General features: G+C 36.0%; 3 protein-coding genes across 3 annotated transcripts; all 3 read left to right on the top strand.

The window, feature by feature from the left end:
• The first annotated feature begins 5,828 nt into the window (after positions 1 to 5,828).
• LOC145905555 (nuclear protein MDM1-like) lies at positions 5,829 to 7,759 on the top strand. The gene has a single exon (XM_082992789.1). It carries the CDS (start codon positions 5,867 to 5,869, stop codon positions 7,754 to 7,756), a length of 1,890 nt encoding a protein of 629 aa, XP_082848915.1. The 5' UTR covers positions 5,829 to 5,866; the 3' UTR covers positions 7,757 to 7,759.
• A 474-nt stretch (positions 7,760 to 8,233) lies between these two features.
• Positions 8,234 to 8,828, top strand: LOC145905556 (transcription initiation factor TFIID subunit 13-like). Its single transcript, XM_082992790.1, has one exon. It carries the CDS (start codon positions 8,286 to 8,288, stop codon positions 8,643 to 8,645), a length of 360 nt encoding a protein of 119 aa, XP_082848916.1. The 5' UTR covers positions 8,234 to 8,285; the 3' UTR covers positions 8,646 to 8,828.
• Positions 8,829 to 8,837: 9 nt separating this feature from the next.
• Positions 8,838 to 15,159, top strand: LOC145905554 (dynein axonemal assembly factor 5-like). Its single transcript, XM_082992787.1, has 14 exons — positions 8,838 to 9,474; positions 9,708 to 9,821; positions 9,886 to 10,010; positions 10,238 to 10,356; positions 10,570 to 10,802; positions 11,182 to 11,286; positions 11,347 to 11,454; positions 11,706 to 11,849; positions 12,129 to 12,294; positions 12,530 to 12,677; positions 12,993 to 13,244; positions 13,660 to 13,798; positions 13,894 to 14,008; positions 14,526 to 15,159. The coding sequence occupies exons 1-14, from the start codon at positions 8,848 to 8,850 to the stop codon at positions 14,645 to 14,647; spliced, it is 2,517 nt and encodes an 838-aa protein (XP_082848913.1). The 5' UTR covers positions 8,838 to 8,847; the 3' UTR covers positions 14,648 to 15,159.
• Positions 15,160 to 15,462: the final 303 nt, after the last annotated feature.

The following is a 15,462-nucleotide window of genomic DNA, read 5'->3' as shown; positions in this document are numbered from 1 at the left end:
CACCACTTCAACCGCCCAGTCGAGTGACGTTCACATACATTTACCACTGCTGCAGGAATCATCTGTTCTGCTTATCCAAACATATTGTAAGTCTACACTTAAAACGCACTTTCACTTAGGATAAAATTCTTTGTTCGTGGAGACTGTAGGAAGCCCTCTGGTGGAAACAAACACTTTGTTGAAAATGTCCCACGTATTGAAGTGTCCAAATAAGTTTACATATTATTTTTTAAAGCCATAAAACTTTTGTGGGAAAAATCTAAAAATAGTGGATCACTTGTTACCCCAAGGCCACAAAAGGTATCAAATATTCACAATTTCTATGAATAACGTTGAGACCTTTTGGGTACATAATGTAAATATTTATCATTCGTCGTCGCAATAAAATAATGGCATATTCCCAAACACAAATAGAATTGTACGATTTGTATAAGCGCGATGCTGGAGACAAATAACACATGTTATTGCTTGGTTCGTGATTCAGCATCGGCGTTGATGACATCACAAGTATCAACCCTCAACCTGGTGACGAAATTGTGATCACATCTCGTGACGTCAGGTCCACAGCTGACACTGTTAACATTGATCCAAAATGCAAGGTCACCAATTTTAACATGAGTCAGGGATTCAATATCAGTCTGAATGAATGCGAACCAAGGATTGAATCTGTTCCAGTAAGGTTTTTACTGTTTGTTATATGCTAATAAAAATACGCGATGTTACCAAACATTCTCCACCCACAGATCAAACTTATTTACTTTAAGATTTAATCGTGTAAATTTGAACATAAGCAATTTCTTAACATTTCAATCACACCGCAACGGTGGTTTTTGATTGAAATCACCATTTTAAACTTTAAATCTCAATTACAGCATCCGGACTCAAATGACACCCTGCTGAAGTATTCCTACATATTTCGCCTTGCTAGAGATTCACGTCACTTTCGAGCTCCCTTCCTTAGATTTCCAGGAACTGCTTGCATTGAATTGAGTTGCACGTTTCCTCGGGACATAACTGTTGAAAGCGGTATGATCCAACCTTTCGTCAGGTGACGAGTTTGATTTTTTTTTATGCACGACTGCGTCGACATTTGAAGACTTTTGTAATACTCTGTAAAAAAAGCACAGTGGAAAATGGAATCATTTTTTTACACCCAATTAACTAAAACCAAGCAAGTATGGTCGACAAACTTGGTGTCGGATTACGTTCTACTATTTTTTATCCAATCTTGTCAGGACACCAGTCTTTGCTTTTGCTTATACATATTTATTTCGTCTGTACTCTCAGGGATCGTCAGCCCATTCAAATAAAATCATTTATAACCTGATCATTTTGCAAACTTACATCAAGCAGCGAAGCTGCTGGTACTCACATTTCTAATAACAAATTACAATGTTTTGCATCTTTTGCTAAGCGTGACAATTTTTTAACTTTTTTTGACATTATTATTGCAGCAAGATCGACGTACTTACGGACTCATCCCAGGGTGAACTTACTGTTGAGTTCGCGTTGTTCGAGAACAGTTCGTTTACAAACGTTATCACAGACACACCCACCTTAATAGAAATTCCCAATTATATTTACGCGCAACTTACACTTGATGTGGTTTCCAATGATTTTGTGCTGCAGGTGAGCTACGTAGTGAACCCGATACTAAATAGTGTAGGTTTTTTCAAGTTTTACCCTAACAGTAATACTTGGTGCGATCACTGCGATTAATTTTAAATCCATCAGAATTTAGGTCAGTTGCAGTTTACGTCTTTTTTGCGTGAATATAACTTAATGTTTTTTTTTTCAGACTACAACCTGTTGGGCGACACCCAGTGCCGCCAGCAATGACACGGCGTACGAACTTATTACTGGAGGGTAAGCAAAGAAAAAACATTTCGAAGTCCACAGAAGCATTCTGGTCTCTAATAGTTCCAAATCTGCTACTGAGGCGACTGACATCAAACGATTGCCTAAGTTTTGAGTTCTAATCAAAATTGCTGAATACTTCACACAAACAAAATAGCCAATACAATAGTCGAGAATTCCATGCTACTCACTTTCAGTGTATACTTTTGGCAAATTGTATTATTGTATCGACGTTTCTCGTAGTTTCGGCTGTATTCAGAGCAGTATCCAGCAATAAGACATGCCTGGCAGCATCAGTAACAATTTATCTAATCAAAATGTTTAACAGATGCGCCGAAGTTCATTCGTTCGATCCACCCAACGCCATCGTGGTATTGCAGAACTACGAAGGTCATACAACCCAGTTCAAGGTCAGGGCTTTTGTGTGGACAGGAGTCCCGGATGCTGACCAGGAAATCTTCATCCATTGTCAAGTGAAGATTTGCAGCAATGAAACCCATGGAAATTGCTCTGCGAAGGCAAGAGTTGAATTTTTGATGCAATCGCAAAACATTTGTTGGTTTTTGACAAAGTAACTTTTTGAGTGAGGTCATATTTGAAAGATGAAGTGTTATATGTTGTTTCGCCAGCCCTGCGACAGCAAACGTAAAAGGAGCTTGCCAGAAAATGACGATCAGAAAATCATCACCTATGGACCAATCGTGATGAGTCGCTTGACCTCGTCCTATGGGCTATGTTCTGACGTACGTTGGCTTATAATTTTTGCTGGATCGTCATAAGCAAGCCAATGTAGACGTTTGTCAGTTAATGTATCTCTAGAAGTCCGTGTATTAAATCTCTATTGGTATCATGAGGTACCAATAGAGATTTCATACACGAGGTTGAGAAATATTACTGCGTGATCTCTATTGGTATTCACATTTGAAGCCTTTATTGGCTTTTGCGGCTGTGCGTTTTTAACAAATACAAATTTTTTGTTGATGAAAATTAGTGATAGAAAAAACATTAATATTATCTTCAGGGTAACGGAGGCTGCGAGGAGGTTTGTGGAGAGGAAAACGGGAGAGTTATTTGCGGATGTGGAGTTGGGAAAATGTTGGCCGAAGATGGGAGAACCTGCACTGAATTTGGTACACTCTTATGCTAAGTTTGCTTTGCGAGAAATATATTTTTAAGGAGAGCAATGTTGGCGAGGCTCGGTTGGACTAGTTACTTTTTGGGATAGAAGCAGCATTTTCGATTTAGCTTTTTTAGTATAACTACTACCTACTTTCAATCCGTGTTATTACATCACCCGTGCCTACTCATTTTACAATTTTGCTTTGATATGTTTTCAGACATCAGTATGTTTACGTCTTCTGACCAACTTCCAGTTCTGATGATCGTTTTCTTTGTTGTGATGGTTGCTGGCCTGCTTTGCAGCAATTGCTACTGGAAAAAGAACCGAAAGGGTTGACATTAATTCTTCTGTGTAGACAAAGCCTTAAGATAACAATGTTTATTATTCGTCAGATTTTGTCACTAATTTTGTCACTCGCCACCATTAACTTTAAAACAACACAAACTAATAATTTGTCAACTGCTAATCACTTGGTTGAATGTTGACTGCCCTAATATTTTTTCAATTGTGTTGTTGTTGTATTCAAGAAATAAAGCGTATCAGGTGTGCCTTATTACTTCTGGTTCTTTCGTCATTAGTACACTGTAACAACACTGGTATTTACACACAATGAATGTAGGTTTGATATATGTTTGTTGAGGATTGCCCAAGTTGCACTAACATAACCATCAAATTGAAGTGATGATAAAAACCATTTAAATCGGCATCAACCAAAATTTTCGTGTTAAACCTAGAAATCGGAGCAGAAACTTGATGGTTACAGTTAAATGTTAACTTTCTATTTATTCTGAACATTAATAACGTCGTTTGTTGAGACAACATCAATCGCTATTGTTATTCTGCTTCTCTGATAAATTTGGAGGCGAATTGCTATTAAAGTGTGGTGTTTGTGTAACAGGATATGTTTATTTTTTGCTCGGTTTAGCTGCTGCGTTTGTGTCTCTTTTACGCTTCTATGTAAACAGATATATTTATAAGCTTTGATGGCTTCATTATAATGGGAATAAAATAGAAGCAATTGGACAATTTCTAGAAATGATCCAAACTATATGTATGGCAGACCCCCATTCATCTGATGGCCTTCTACATTTTATTCAACGGCGCTATTTTTAAGCCCAGTTTGAGCTGAAACATATTGCATCGTCGCTGACTCACAAAAACTTGGACCGCCGGGCTCTTCCAGGAAAGGGACAATATTTTTTCCGATGCATGTATTACAGGTCCAATAATTAGACGGGGTCGGAGTCGACTATTTTTTTACGTAATTCAGTTGTAGACATAAGATTGATACACCCCTTTCCAAAATTTTTTTTTAGGACACATGACATATTGCAACAAAATTTGTGATCACCGTGCAGGGAATTTGACTTGTCATTATTCGAAACCTTTTAATATTTTGTTTTGGTCTTTTGAAACTGTTTTAATTCTAATATTTTACATTTACACCCTTCTTCTGGTCTCCTTCTTTGTCGCGCAATCACAGCAGTTTTTGGTCTAACGGATCGCAATGTGGTTTCATAGTTCATAACTTGTGGTCTCAGAGATTAGTCCAGATCTCGGTTTAGGTCTCATACCAAACTTAGGTCGAGGCATAGGCCATCGGTGACGGGTCCTGCAGCCAGCATGGTGTCTCACCGGGAATTTTTTGACAGACTTGATGTTGGGTTCGCGCTGTTGCAATTCCGTCAAAACCTTTCGATAATCATTCGCGTTCCCTCAACCGTAAATTAGTTTTTAAATAACGTGCCGGCAATCAAAAAATTCATTCACTACACCGAACTTTCTGGATGCTTTTTTGCAGTGTATAAAAAAAAACAAGATAATTAACATCATGAATTCATTTTATTGAAAGGAAGTGAAATTGCCTATGTAAAATTTGTGATAATCACAGACCAACCAAACTCTACACATGTTGTAAAATGGGCTTTGCAACAAAATTGGAACAGCTACAATCAAGTACTGGCGGTTGATACGGGTAAAAGTACATGAGTGGAATGTAAAATATCTGTAAAAGATTAACTTTAAGTTTTGTTCGAACGAAAATTTTACTGTGCTTCTTAACTTTGTTAATTAAGAGATCAAGATATCGTTATTTCTTGTGTTGTCGCATAAACTTTGTTTTAACGTAAATATAGCCAATTGCAAGGTGTTGGTCAATAAATGGGTAAAATTGCTTTAATGTGCTAGGTGAAAAAAAACGACAATTGTTTCACAGCTTTGTTTACGCTTAAAAGTCTTGTCTGAAAATACCCACTAGTCCATCTTATTTTTTTGTAATGTTTTAGTTGTATTTTATTTGAGTTTATGCATTCAGCTTTGTGTCATGCCAGATTGGAAAATGTCTGCATTTGAGTCATGCACAGTTATGCAACATTTTACTGATAATCCATGCAAACTAATTATGTAGTGCAGGATTTCCCAAACTTTTTTGGCCGCGGACCCCATTTTGTGAATTCTTAAAGAAACGTAAGAAAGAAAAATTGTAAAACAGTTATTTTTGCATTGTATAAAACATACCTATTATTTATCTTTACGGACCCATGCAGTTGTTGCGGACCCAGGGGTCGCCGATTTACACAAAAACCCCTGATCTAGTGCTTCAACAAATAAAAAATGTTTGCTAGTTTGTGCAAACCAAGGTATGTTAGCAATGGTCACCAAAACAAAATACAAACTTTCAAATATGAATTTTATGTACAATGAATTTGCTTGGGCAACTGAATTATTACTTTATGTTGGATTGTCAATATATTTGTTGAAACCAGGTGCTAGCAAACTCAACAGTATGTATGTAAAGTACACATAACATTCTGTCATTGAAGCTATATACTTACTTCTTATTCACAGTGCTTCATTAAAGTTAGGTGAGAAGAAACGTCCACAGTTATAATGCCTGTTAGGTTTAAAGGTGTCAGTGAGTATTCCAACTCATTTAAATGGTCTCCATCATTTCGATCGGCAAAGTTTCAGCCAACCAATGAACAAGTTGCTCCTGAAGCTGGCTTACGATCTGACCAAATGAACTTACTTTTGGAGCCCACGTTCGCACGTAAACGTCAAGTGCCCCACCGTAGACCTGAGGCACAAAGTCTCATGATGTGGTTTGAAGATGCTGACCTTGCTGCTTATTCTGATGAAGTAATTTCTATGGATGGGGCTGTTGAGGAAAAAACGTATGTTGTTGCTAAGAAGAGTCCAGCAAAGGAGAAGAAACAAGGGAAAGTTTTCAAGAAACAAACAATGGTTAATCAGTGTTCTGAAAGAGTAGTTAAAGCACAGAACAAAAAAGAATCTGTAGTAAAAAGAGGTGAGTTGAAAAAGGATAAACCTGTTGACACCAAAGCAAATAAGGTTCTGGAAAGTTCTACGCAAACAGAAAAGTTACATCAAATGAAAAGCAGAAAAATACAAACAGAACCAAAAAAAGTGTTGAATACTCCATCAAAAAAATCTTCACCAAAAAGTCCATCCAAAGAAATTCCTTTGAAATACCGACCAAGAAGGATGCGGTACACCTCTGCACACCAAAGTGAATATCAGCAAATGTATCGCAAGCCCTCAAGATTTGTTCCAAGTTCACCTTTGATTTCAGCATTAGATGTTGTGCATACCTCATCCCAAGCAATCCCTCCACACAAAAGTCCAAGAATGCCAATGAAGTCTGAGTATGAATCTAAGTTCCAAAACATGTCACCACTGAGCAAATCATTACCTGCATTCTCTTCTCCGACCTCTCCTTCATTAAAGCTGAAAGTGAAGAATTTACCCACGTCACCCTTGCAGGTTCATCGTTCACCAAAGAGAGTTGCTTCTGTGTATGCAAAAGAATTTGCAGTCAAAGAATTTCCAGCAGAATCACAAGAAAGACTTTGGGAGGATGCCAACCACAATAAGCTCAATCGGGATGGATGCAACTTTGACAAGTCTCATTCAATACAACTTATGTCTCCAAAAAACAAATACTGGGATTTATCGTCTTCTACAAGTGTAGCAACCGAGTCAAACACAGAAAAAGAAATACAAAGCAACGAAAGTGTTGCTGGGTCTGATGTCGACCTTGAATCTGTTGAAAGTGTGATTAGCATGGAGCAGGACTCATTGGCAACAGGAAGCATTAATAATAAGAGCAATGCCAGCAGCATTGGTGAAAAACCAGTTGCCCGTAAACTGGCATGGGGTGAAAGCAGTGAAACTGTGTCAGATGGGGAAGCAGCTGATGATGATACAGTTACTGGTACTGATGCTGATAATACATTTGAAGGCAGGTTACCAACACCACAGCTTAAACAACTTGGTGGAGCATTGCGCACCCATCATGATTTAACCACACCATGTGCAGGGGGTGCATTACTGTCATCTCCACCAGCATCACCAAGAAGTAAAACCTATCCACAGCCCAGGTTTCAAAAATTACAAACGGTCAAATCTCCAAATGAAACTCCAGTAAAGGAAGAGAGAGAAAAGAATGAGGATAAGAAACCACATGATTCTAATGCACCAGTCAGGTGTACAAAACAGGTAAAACCAACGAGTGCAAGCAAGAAAACAACCTCACCGAAACTCAAAGGAAACAAAAGTCTTCCATTGCCGAGACGCTTGATAAAATCACCCCGTGCCCCAATACAAGGGTCATTGAGGGATAAAGAATTCCAGCATTTTGGCAGAAACACAAGACCATCTTCAATTGATCAAGTATCTATTACATCGTCACGATCTAGTGCATGTGCAAGTGAACTGCTTGAGAGGTCACTACAGCGGAAAGATTTTTGGCAAAAGTGAAAATACATGAACTACACATGATATATGTAATCACAACATTATTATTTTATAGATATTTGCACAGAGCAAATTTTATTGGGCATTTTTCTCATTGTTGTAATATACCGTGTTCATGTTTATTATGCATGTTGCAACACATAGTTAAAGTATGTACAGTGTAGCAGGACATGTCTTTTGTACTTATTATGTTTATAGTAAAGGTGACAATTTGCAATGTACATGAGACACTAAATTTCCATTGTAAAATTACTTTCTAGTTGCCAATTTGATGTTTTTACGTATATCATGCATTTTTTGACCATTTTTAAACTTCATCAGGGCTTATGGCTTTTCTGTCAGAGTTTCATTCAAAATATTGTAATTTGTGTTGTTATCGTTAGTGGCTGTACTTACAGGCTATTAGACCAAAGTTTTCTGCAGCACTTGTACTGTGATTTTATAGCTTAAAATGTTTTAGACTTTGAAACATGCTGTAGATGTGCAAATTGTGATATTTTTTTTAAAGGTTTATGAAACAAAGTTAATTAAAATGGCTGAAGACTCTGGAACAGCCTCTGGTGAGGGCACTCCTGTACGTCCAGGTACTTCAAGTGATGACAAGAAGAAGAAACTATTTGGTAAAGAGATCAAATGTATGATGTACGGATTTGGAGATGATCAAAATCCATACACAGAGTCTGTAGAACTGTTAGAAGAACTGGTAATTGAATTCATAACAGACGTTACACATAAAGCAACACAAGTCGGACGCCAGGGACGCGTTCAAGTTGAAGACATTGTTTATTTGATCCAGAAAGATCCACAAAAATATTCCAGGGTCAAAGACCTTTTGACCATGAATGAAGAACTTAAAAAGGCTAGAAGGGCTTTTGATGAAGCAAAGTTTTAATCAAGCATTATGTGTCTATTGATTATTGCTATGACATTATTGAAAAAATCTTAAATCATTTCACCTATTTAGATAGATTTTAAACTTCCATGTTTCCAAGGAACAATGCTTCTGTTATGTTTTTGTTGTGTGCAATTTAACCCTTGTTGTACGTGCATCTGCCATTTGTGTTTTTTTTGCAGATTTTTGTTGTTTTCATAAAATGTCTGGTGATTCTGTGATTACCAATGGGCACCATGATGCTGACACAACTGATGCATGTCGCAAGCACATTCAAAGACATGTTAATTGCCTCAGCGATGACTCCAAGTTGACACGCAAGCGTGGTCTAATTGACTTACGGAAAGAAACGATAGCAAAACAGCTTGGTGCAACTTTGCTTCAAGAACTCTCCCCAACCCTTTTGAAACCAACATTAAAATGTTTATCTGATTCTTCAGAAATAAACCGTGAGCTGTCGATTACTTTCATCACCGATTACATTTCAGTCATTCCTTCACCAGAAGAAACGCTGCAATACATTATTCCAACACTGCTGCAAAGACTCGGCCAACAAGAAATCACTGAACCATCTGAAGAACTAAGATTAAACATTCTAGACAACATTTTGCTTCCATGTGTTGAACTAAGTGGCAAAAAGATTGCTGCCTTTCTCGATGAGTTGATTCAAATTTTGCAAAGAACAATTATTGACCCATTCGCTGAAGTTAGAAAGTCAAGTTGTAAAATTGCTGCTACGTTGGCCAGAAGCATCCCGGAATACTTTCATATGCAATCAGAGTCATTGATTAACCCACTAATGTTAACTATCACTCACCAACATTCCAAGGTAAGGATTTTGTTTTCTGTTGATTTCCATGCATAGTGGTTTGTTAAATGGGTAGGCAAAATGTAAAAGCAGTGAAACTAGTCCATAATTTACTTTTATTGTTCAAAATTATGGACCCACTTGAAAAGGCCTGCTTGTGATGTAGCTTTTTATGTTTTTTTAAAAAAACAGGGAAGTTTTTTTAAAAAAAACAGGGAAGTAAAAATAAATTAAAAAACTGCCTCTTTGTTTAGGTGAGAATAGCGGTTATAGAAGCAACAGCAGATGTAATACAATATGGGAATGGTAAAAGCGTGGATGATGTTATTTCCCACTTAGCTCAAAGATTTTTTGATCCATCAGCGCAGGTAAAAACATACACATATGAATAAATGGTAAATGTCAGAATAGCATTTGTTTCAAAATCAATAGGTTCGAATGTGTGTTACACGCAAGATTGGCCGATGGCTGCTTGAACTACCTGATCGTTACTCTTTCTTTCACAAATTTATTCCTCTCATTCTGACAAGCTTCAATGATGAAATGCCAGACATCAGGTAACACATGCAGATGTACATTCAGTCTGACAACAAAATTTGACTGTAGAATTTCTTTTATGTTAATATATGGTTAATGTTTGTTAAGTTTCCACATATTCTACCATTACTTTGTTTTTTTTAATTGCTTCCTATTGCTACACTTTTGTCACTAAGTTGGGAATATGTTTAATATAAATTCATTACAGTTTTAGTGACTAACATTCATTGTTTAATTTTCATGCTAGAAAAGAAGCAAGGAGACTTTGGAATGAAGCTGGTCTTTTATACCAGCAGGAAAATGAGCAGGATTTAAAAGATAAACTTGACTTTGTGCAACCTCTTCCTAAACTATATCCACCTCATGGTAAGAATTCCCAATGTTCACACTCTAGTGGTCAGTGCATTATGACATACAGTAATAGTCGTAGTCTCATACTGTTCATTTAACATAAGTTGATAATTTAATTGAATAATAGCTAGTCATGTTCAAGTCAGCCCTACAAAGAATGCAAAACGTTTAGGGTACAGTTGTCCTTGTTTCTAATCCTAATCTCTTCTAATATTGATATTTTTACAGAGGAACGACCTTGTCTAGGTTGTCGTGAACTTGTCCAACGCAACCTGAGCAAGCTTATGCCTGCCATAATCCGTGATCTAAGTGATTGGGTTTCAGAGACGAGAGTTGCGACCTCCCAGTTGCTGTATGAATTGTTGCTTCATGCAGAAGATTATACAACACAACATATGCAACCACTTGTACAAGCTCTGATGAAAGCTTGTGGTGATGAACAAACTATTGTTGTGAGAAGTGTAAGTGGATGTTAAATATATGAGCATATTGTCCTGTACATCACAATTATGATGTGTTGTGGAAAAACGTTTTGAGCTTATTATGTGAACAACAGCTAAAAAGGAAAATTACCAACTTTTTTTTCTCCTTCACTGCGTTCTGCTAGGTCTTGTTACACAAAGGGCAGTTGGTTTTTGGTCGTCATCGGACAGGTTGGAATGCATATCAGAATAAATCGGGCGTTATATCCCTCTTGTTATTTATCAGATAGATTTTGTCTAATTGGGGCCATAAGCGGTACTGCTAAATACAGTGCATCTACTTAAGTACATCATTTTGACATACAATATTGTTTTGTTTTTTTGCATTCTTTTAAACTTCAAAAATGTTGTTTTTTAGGCATTGAAGTGCTGCAACTTAATTGGTGCATTTGTTAAAGCCGAGATATTTTGCAAAATCTTACTTCAAAATGTTCAGCTCGCTCCTTCACAAACTTCACTACAGGTAAACCCACATCTATTTTTGAATATATGTAAAATTTTCTCATGCATTTGATTTTTTCAGATTCTAGCTGCAACTGTTCAAGGTTGTGATGAGGAAACATTAGGTGAGAAACTAAGTGATGTAATTCAAACAATCAGCAACCCAGAAGTTTGTCAAGCATCTGAAAAAGTAGGTCAACTATTTGGTAGCCACTGTTGCAAGTGATTTTTAGGGTGCAAAATTGTCACTAATAATGGATTGTGTTGGTAAATACTGCATTATAAAAATTTCAATCTTTTCATATTTTAAAATTCTTGTGATCTGTATGGTATTCCTAATTTAATTCCTAATACATTCCTAATTTAAAATATATTTTTTTGTCATAATCCCTGCTGTCCTTTTGCAGCAAGTAAATTTATTTTAATTTTATTTTTTTACAGAGCGAATACCATCTTGGACTTCTTGCATGTGTTTCTTCGGTTATAAAAACCTGCTCGGAGAGAGTTGAACAGTTTAGTCTTGAACTATTTACAGTGACCATAACTGTGATGTCCCTAGCTAATGAGGAAGCTGTGTTTATAAAGGTACACATGTTCTAAAGCCATTGTTTTCTCAAATTTCTGATTGTTTTGTTTTTATATTTAAATTTGTTTCACTCTTTCACACGGTAAATATTTTTATATGAATATCCTGGTTGCCAGAAAGTGTACTGCATTGCACAGTATGTATTATCAAAATACAATTCTACTTCTACATGAATAATTTTCCTCTCAAATAATAAGGAATTAACACTTGTCAAAATTGGATTTATGTGGCATTAAATTACAGATGTGTACAAAGATGTCACTTTATTTTGTGTTCAGTGTGATGAGACATTGAAGTTGATTTCCACAACACTTGGTATAAGTGATGAAGAACTTTATGCTCTTCACACAAAACAAGTCCTTGATTCAATGCAAGGTTCATATGAATCGTGGAACATGTATTCTGTCGAACAACGAGTATTTGACACCTTGCTGTACAGAGCCGGTACGTTAGAATACCTTCATGTCTCCATGTGTCAATGCAAACATGCAACTTTAAAAACTAAATAAAACCCAATTAACACAAAATGTAATTGTACCACTATAACAAATGTATGGAAAATTATGTGTTTGGGAAAAAGAAAGCGGAAGTTTTTATTGAAACAACAGCATAAAATAACACAATCTTGATTCTAAAAACACATTCATGTTTTAAAGGCCAATCATATCTCTTTTTTAAGGTCCGGTCATTGGTGAAGTTTTGAGTGAAATAATGCCAATGTTGAAAGCCAATCTTCTTCCGGAGAAAGATCCTGAAATGAAGCTTACATTTTTTAAACTTCTATCTAAACTTTTAATGAACGCAGACCAAACATTTGACTCCAAGCAGTAAGTTGGACTATTGTTTCTATTATGTCTTTACTAGTTGTTGACTTTGTTTGTCTTTGAATAAATAAAAGTGAAGTTACATGTGGTCTTTGTTATTTGCTATCATTTTTATGATTCGAAAATGTATTGCTTCACTTTAACAAGCATTATGTCATTATATTTTATTTCTCTATTATATTTTTATTATTAGTCCAGTAATACAACCTGTGGGTTAAATTTATCTGGATTTTTTTGTATGTGTTAAATATGAAAAATCACCTTTACAAATTTCATGTATCATTGCAGCACTGCAGGTAACCCTTACATATTTTCCAGAAAGTTCTCACCAGATTTTGTTGAATCTATGATCCGTGGCATGATTGTACCCAACCTTGTGTGGAAAGCAGGTCGCACATCAGCAGCAGTTAGAACTATTGCCATGGCAACATTTTGGGCACTTCTGCATAGTGGGCTTGTTGCCAAGGCAACGGCATGTTCAGTATTTCCTGATATTTTGCCACAACTAACGTCATGTCTCGATGATGATGTTAAATCTACAAGACTAACCACAGCAAAAGTTGTGACAAGGTTGGTGTTGCTTTAGGTTTTGGTGTAATTTAAAACAATACTATCTCCAATGTGAATGGTCAGCGACTTTATAATGTTGTGTAGAGAATCTATTTTAGTGCCTATGTGTGTTGAGTTTCAACACAAATTTATGACTAAAAAACTGTAATCTGTTTGTTGATGAAATGCAGACACAAGACATTTAATTTAATTATCTGTAAACAATACTAAGTATTCTTGCCAAGAAGTGAGTAATGTGTTAAAATTAAAAAAAAGTTGTGTTTAATTATCACTAAATATTGCAGATAAAGTCATTTCAATTTTCCAGACTTTTCCAAAAGTATGTTCTTACCCAGATAGAAACTTTTTTCATTGATGTGTACAATATATTACCTCTTATTTAAATGCAATTATGAACATGAAGATTGATGTTTAGGTTGCTTCATATTTGTGAACAAGAGCTGAGTGTTGATGATGTTCTACACAAAATTTACATGGAACTGTTGAAAAGATTGGATGACTCAAGTGATGAGATCAGAATAGCTGTGACAAAAACGTGGATGCAGTTTTTCAAGGTTGTTGTTTTTACCTTTGCTGAACTTCTGTTTGTGTACCAATAACATGTTTAGCAATTAATACAATGTTGGCATGTAATTGTTTAATTTTGCAGTGTTTCAAGCCTGGTTATGACGATCAACTTTGTAAAGCTCACTTGGAGGGAATGTACGCTGGTCTTCTCGTCCACATGGATGATCCAGAAACTAAAATACAACTTGCTATAAAAGGTGAGATAAGGTGTTGTACATAGTTGGAAACACATTGCAATACATCAGTATAACGATACACATTACTGAGAACAAAAGAGGTTGGTCCGTATTTTTATATATTAAATTTCACAAAGCAATCTGTGGACAAATAGATTTGAATAAGTTGGAGAAACTGATGATGCCTTTTTAGGCGAAATATATTTTTCTCATAAAAAAAAACATCTGAGCTGTCCACAGATTGCTTTATGAAATTTAATATATAATTATATCGATACGGTGAGTGATCGACAGCCTGCCAGGGACTTTTGGTTTTAAATTGATCCAGTAATTATTCATTAAACACATTGGAGGTTGGTCCGTAGTGCAAAAAACATGGAATTAAAAACACACAATTCGCATTCCTTTAAAACAACATATGGTATTGTGTCTTTGGGTTGTTCGTAGCAATTAAACCTATAATGGTTCTTATGACCTTGCCATGAGCCACGAGACAAATATTTAATTTCTGCTGTTATTATACTGTTTTGATTTTTAGATGTTTTGAAAGTTGGTGGCAGTTTATCTGCAACCATCCTGCGGAGGGAAATTGAGAAAGTAAAACATAAACATCGAACTCCTTCCTACTGCAACGAGTTAATTGACTATTTTACCAAGTAGTAACCATGTAAAGGAATTGGGCCTGGTTCAAAATAAATTCCTTTAGCTATCTGCAGTGAGGCACAAATATGGCTTGTTTAGTAATACTAACAATATTTAATGCAATTTTGCTGCTATTTGTGTTAGCAATATATTTGAGCTCTATAAATCCAAATGGGATTAAGAAAGATATGCGAATTCGCGTAACTTAGCCATTGCATAAAATCTGAGATTTGTATTTTATAATCCGAAGGAGCCTATTTAAAGTGACTGTTACCAACCAATGCATGACCAAGTTTAAAGCCACAAATTTAATTATGAAGAGTTATTTGTACACTGGAACATCCTTCCTTGAATTGGTGCTTAACGGAGAATAGCACTTGACTTGCAGAGAGGCGATTTTCCACTCAATTGAATGTAGAGTAGCGTGTGTTCGTTTATAAACTGTATGTGGCATTACCCGTCTAAAACGTGTGCCGCCCTGTTTTAAGTTGTGTTTTGTGCTGTTTTACTGTGAGTTTGAATTCGATAGTTTCCAATAAATCGACCTTTTTGCAAAAGAGATCGTTAGGGAAAGTACTTAAAACAAACTAAGCATGAAAGTTTAGTTTAGGAAAGGATTTAAATTCTTACAACTTTTTCTGAGCGGCTTTATTCGAGATCTGCCAAACTATGTGTCAAGAATATTAAAGTAGGTGTATTTTGTTGTATATTTAGTGACAAAATAATGTATGGGTCAAGTGTGTAGAATAAAACTACACAGGTACGGATTAAGCGAATTGTCGCTTGTGTTTGTTTTGGTTCGTAATTAACAAATTGTGGTAATTTACCAACGG

Source organism: Ascidia mentula, chromosome 6 (genome assembly GCF_947561715.1).
Source record: "Ascidia mentula chromosome 6, kaAscMent1.1, whole genome shotgun sequence".
Classification (NCBI taxonomy): domain Eukaryota; kingdom Metazoa; phylum Chordata; class Ascidiacea; order Phlebobranchia; family Ascidiidae; genus Ascidia; species Ascidia mentula.
This window is presented reverse-complemented; position numbering and strand designations above follow the sequence as displayed.

Coding starts and splice junctions, on each gene's coding strand:
- LOC145905556 (XM_082992790.1), top strand. CDS start 8,286: ATGGCTGAAGACTCTGGAACAGCCTCTGGTGAGGGCACTCCTGTACGT.
- LOC145905554 (XM_082992787.1), top strand. CDS start 8,848: ATGTCTGGTGATTCTGTGATTACCAATGGGCACCATGATGCTGACACA. Junction 11,850..12,128: donor AGGAAGCTGTGTTTATAAAG/GTACACATGTTC, acceptor TTTTGTGTTCAG/TGTGATGAGACATTGAAGTT. Junction 13,245..13,659: donor ACAGCAAAAGTTGTGACAAG/GTTGGTGTTGCT, acceptor ATTGATGTTTAG/GTTGCTTCATATTTGTGAAC.
- LOC145905555 (XM_082992789.1), top strand. CDS start 5,867: ATGCCTGTTAGGTTTAAAGGTGTCAGTGAGTATTCCAACTCATTTAAA.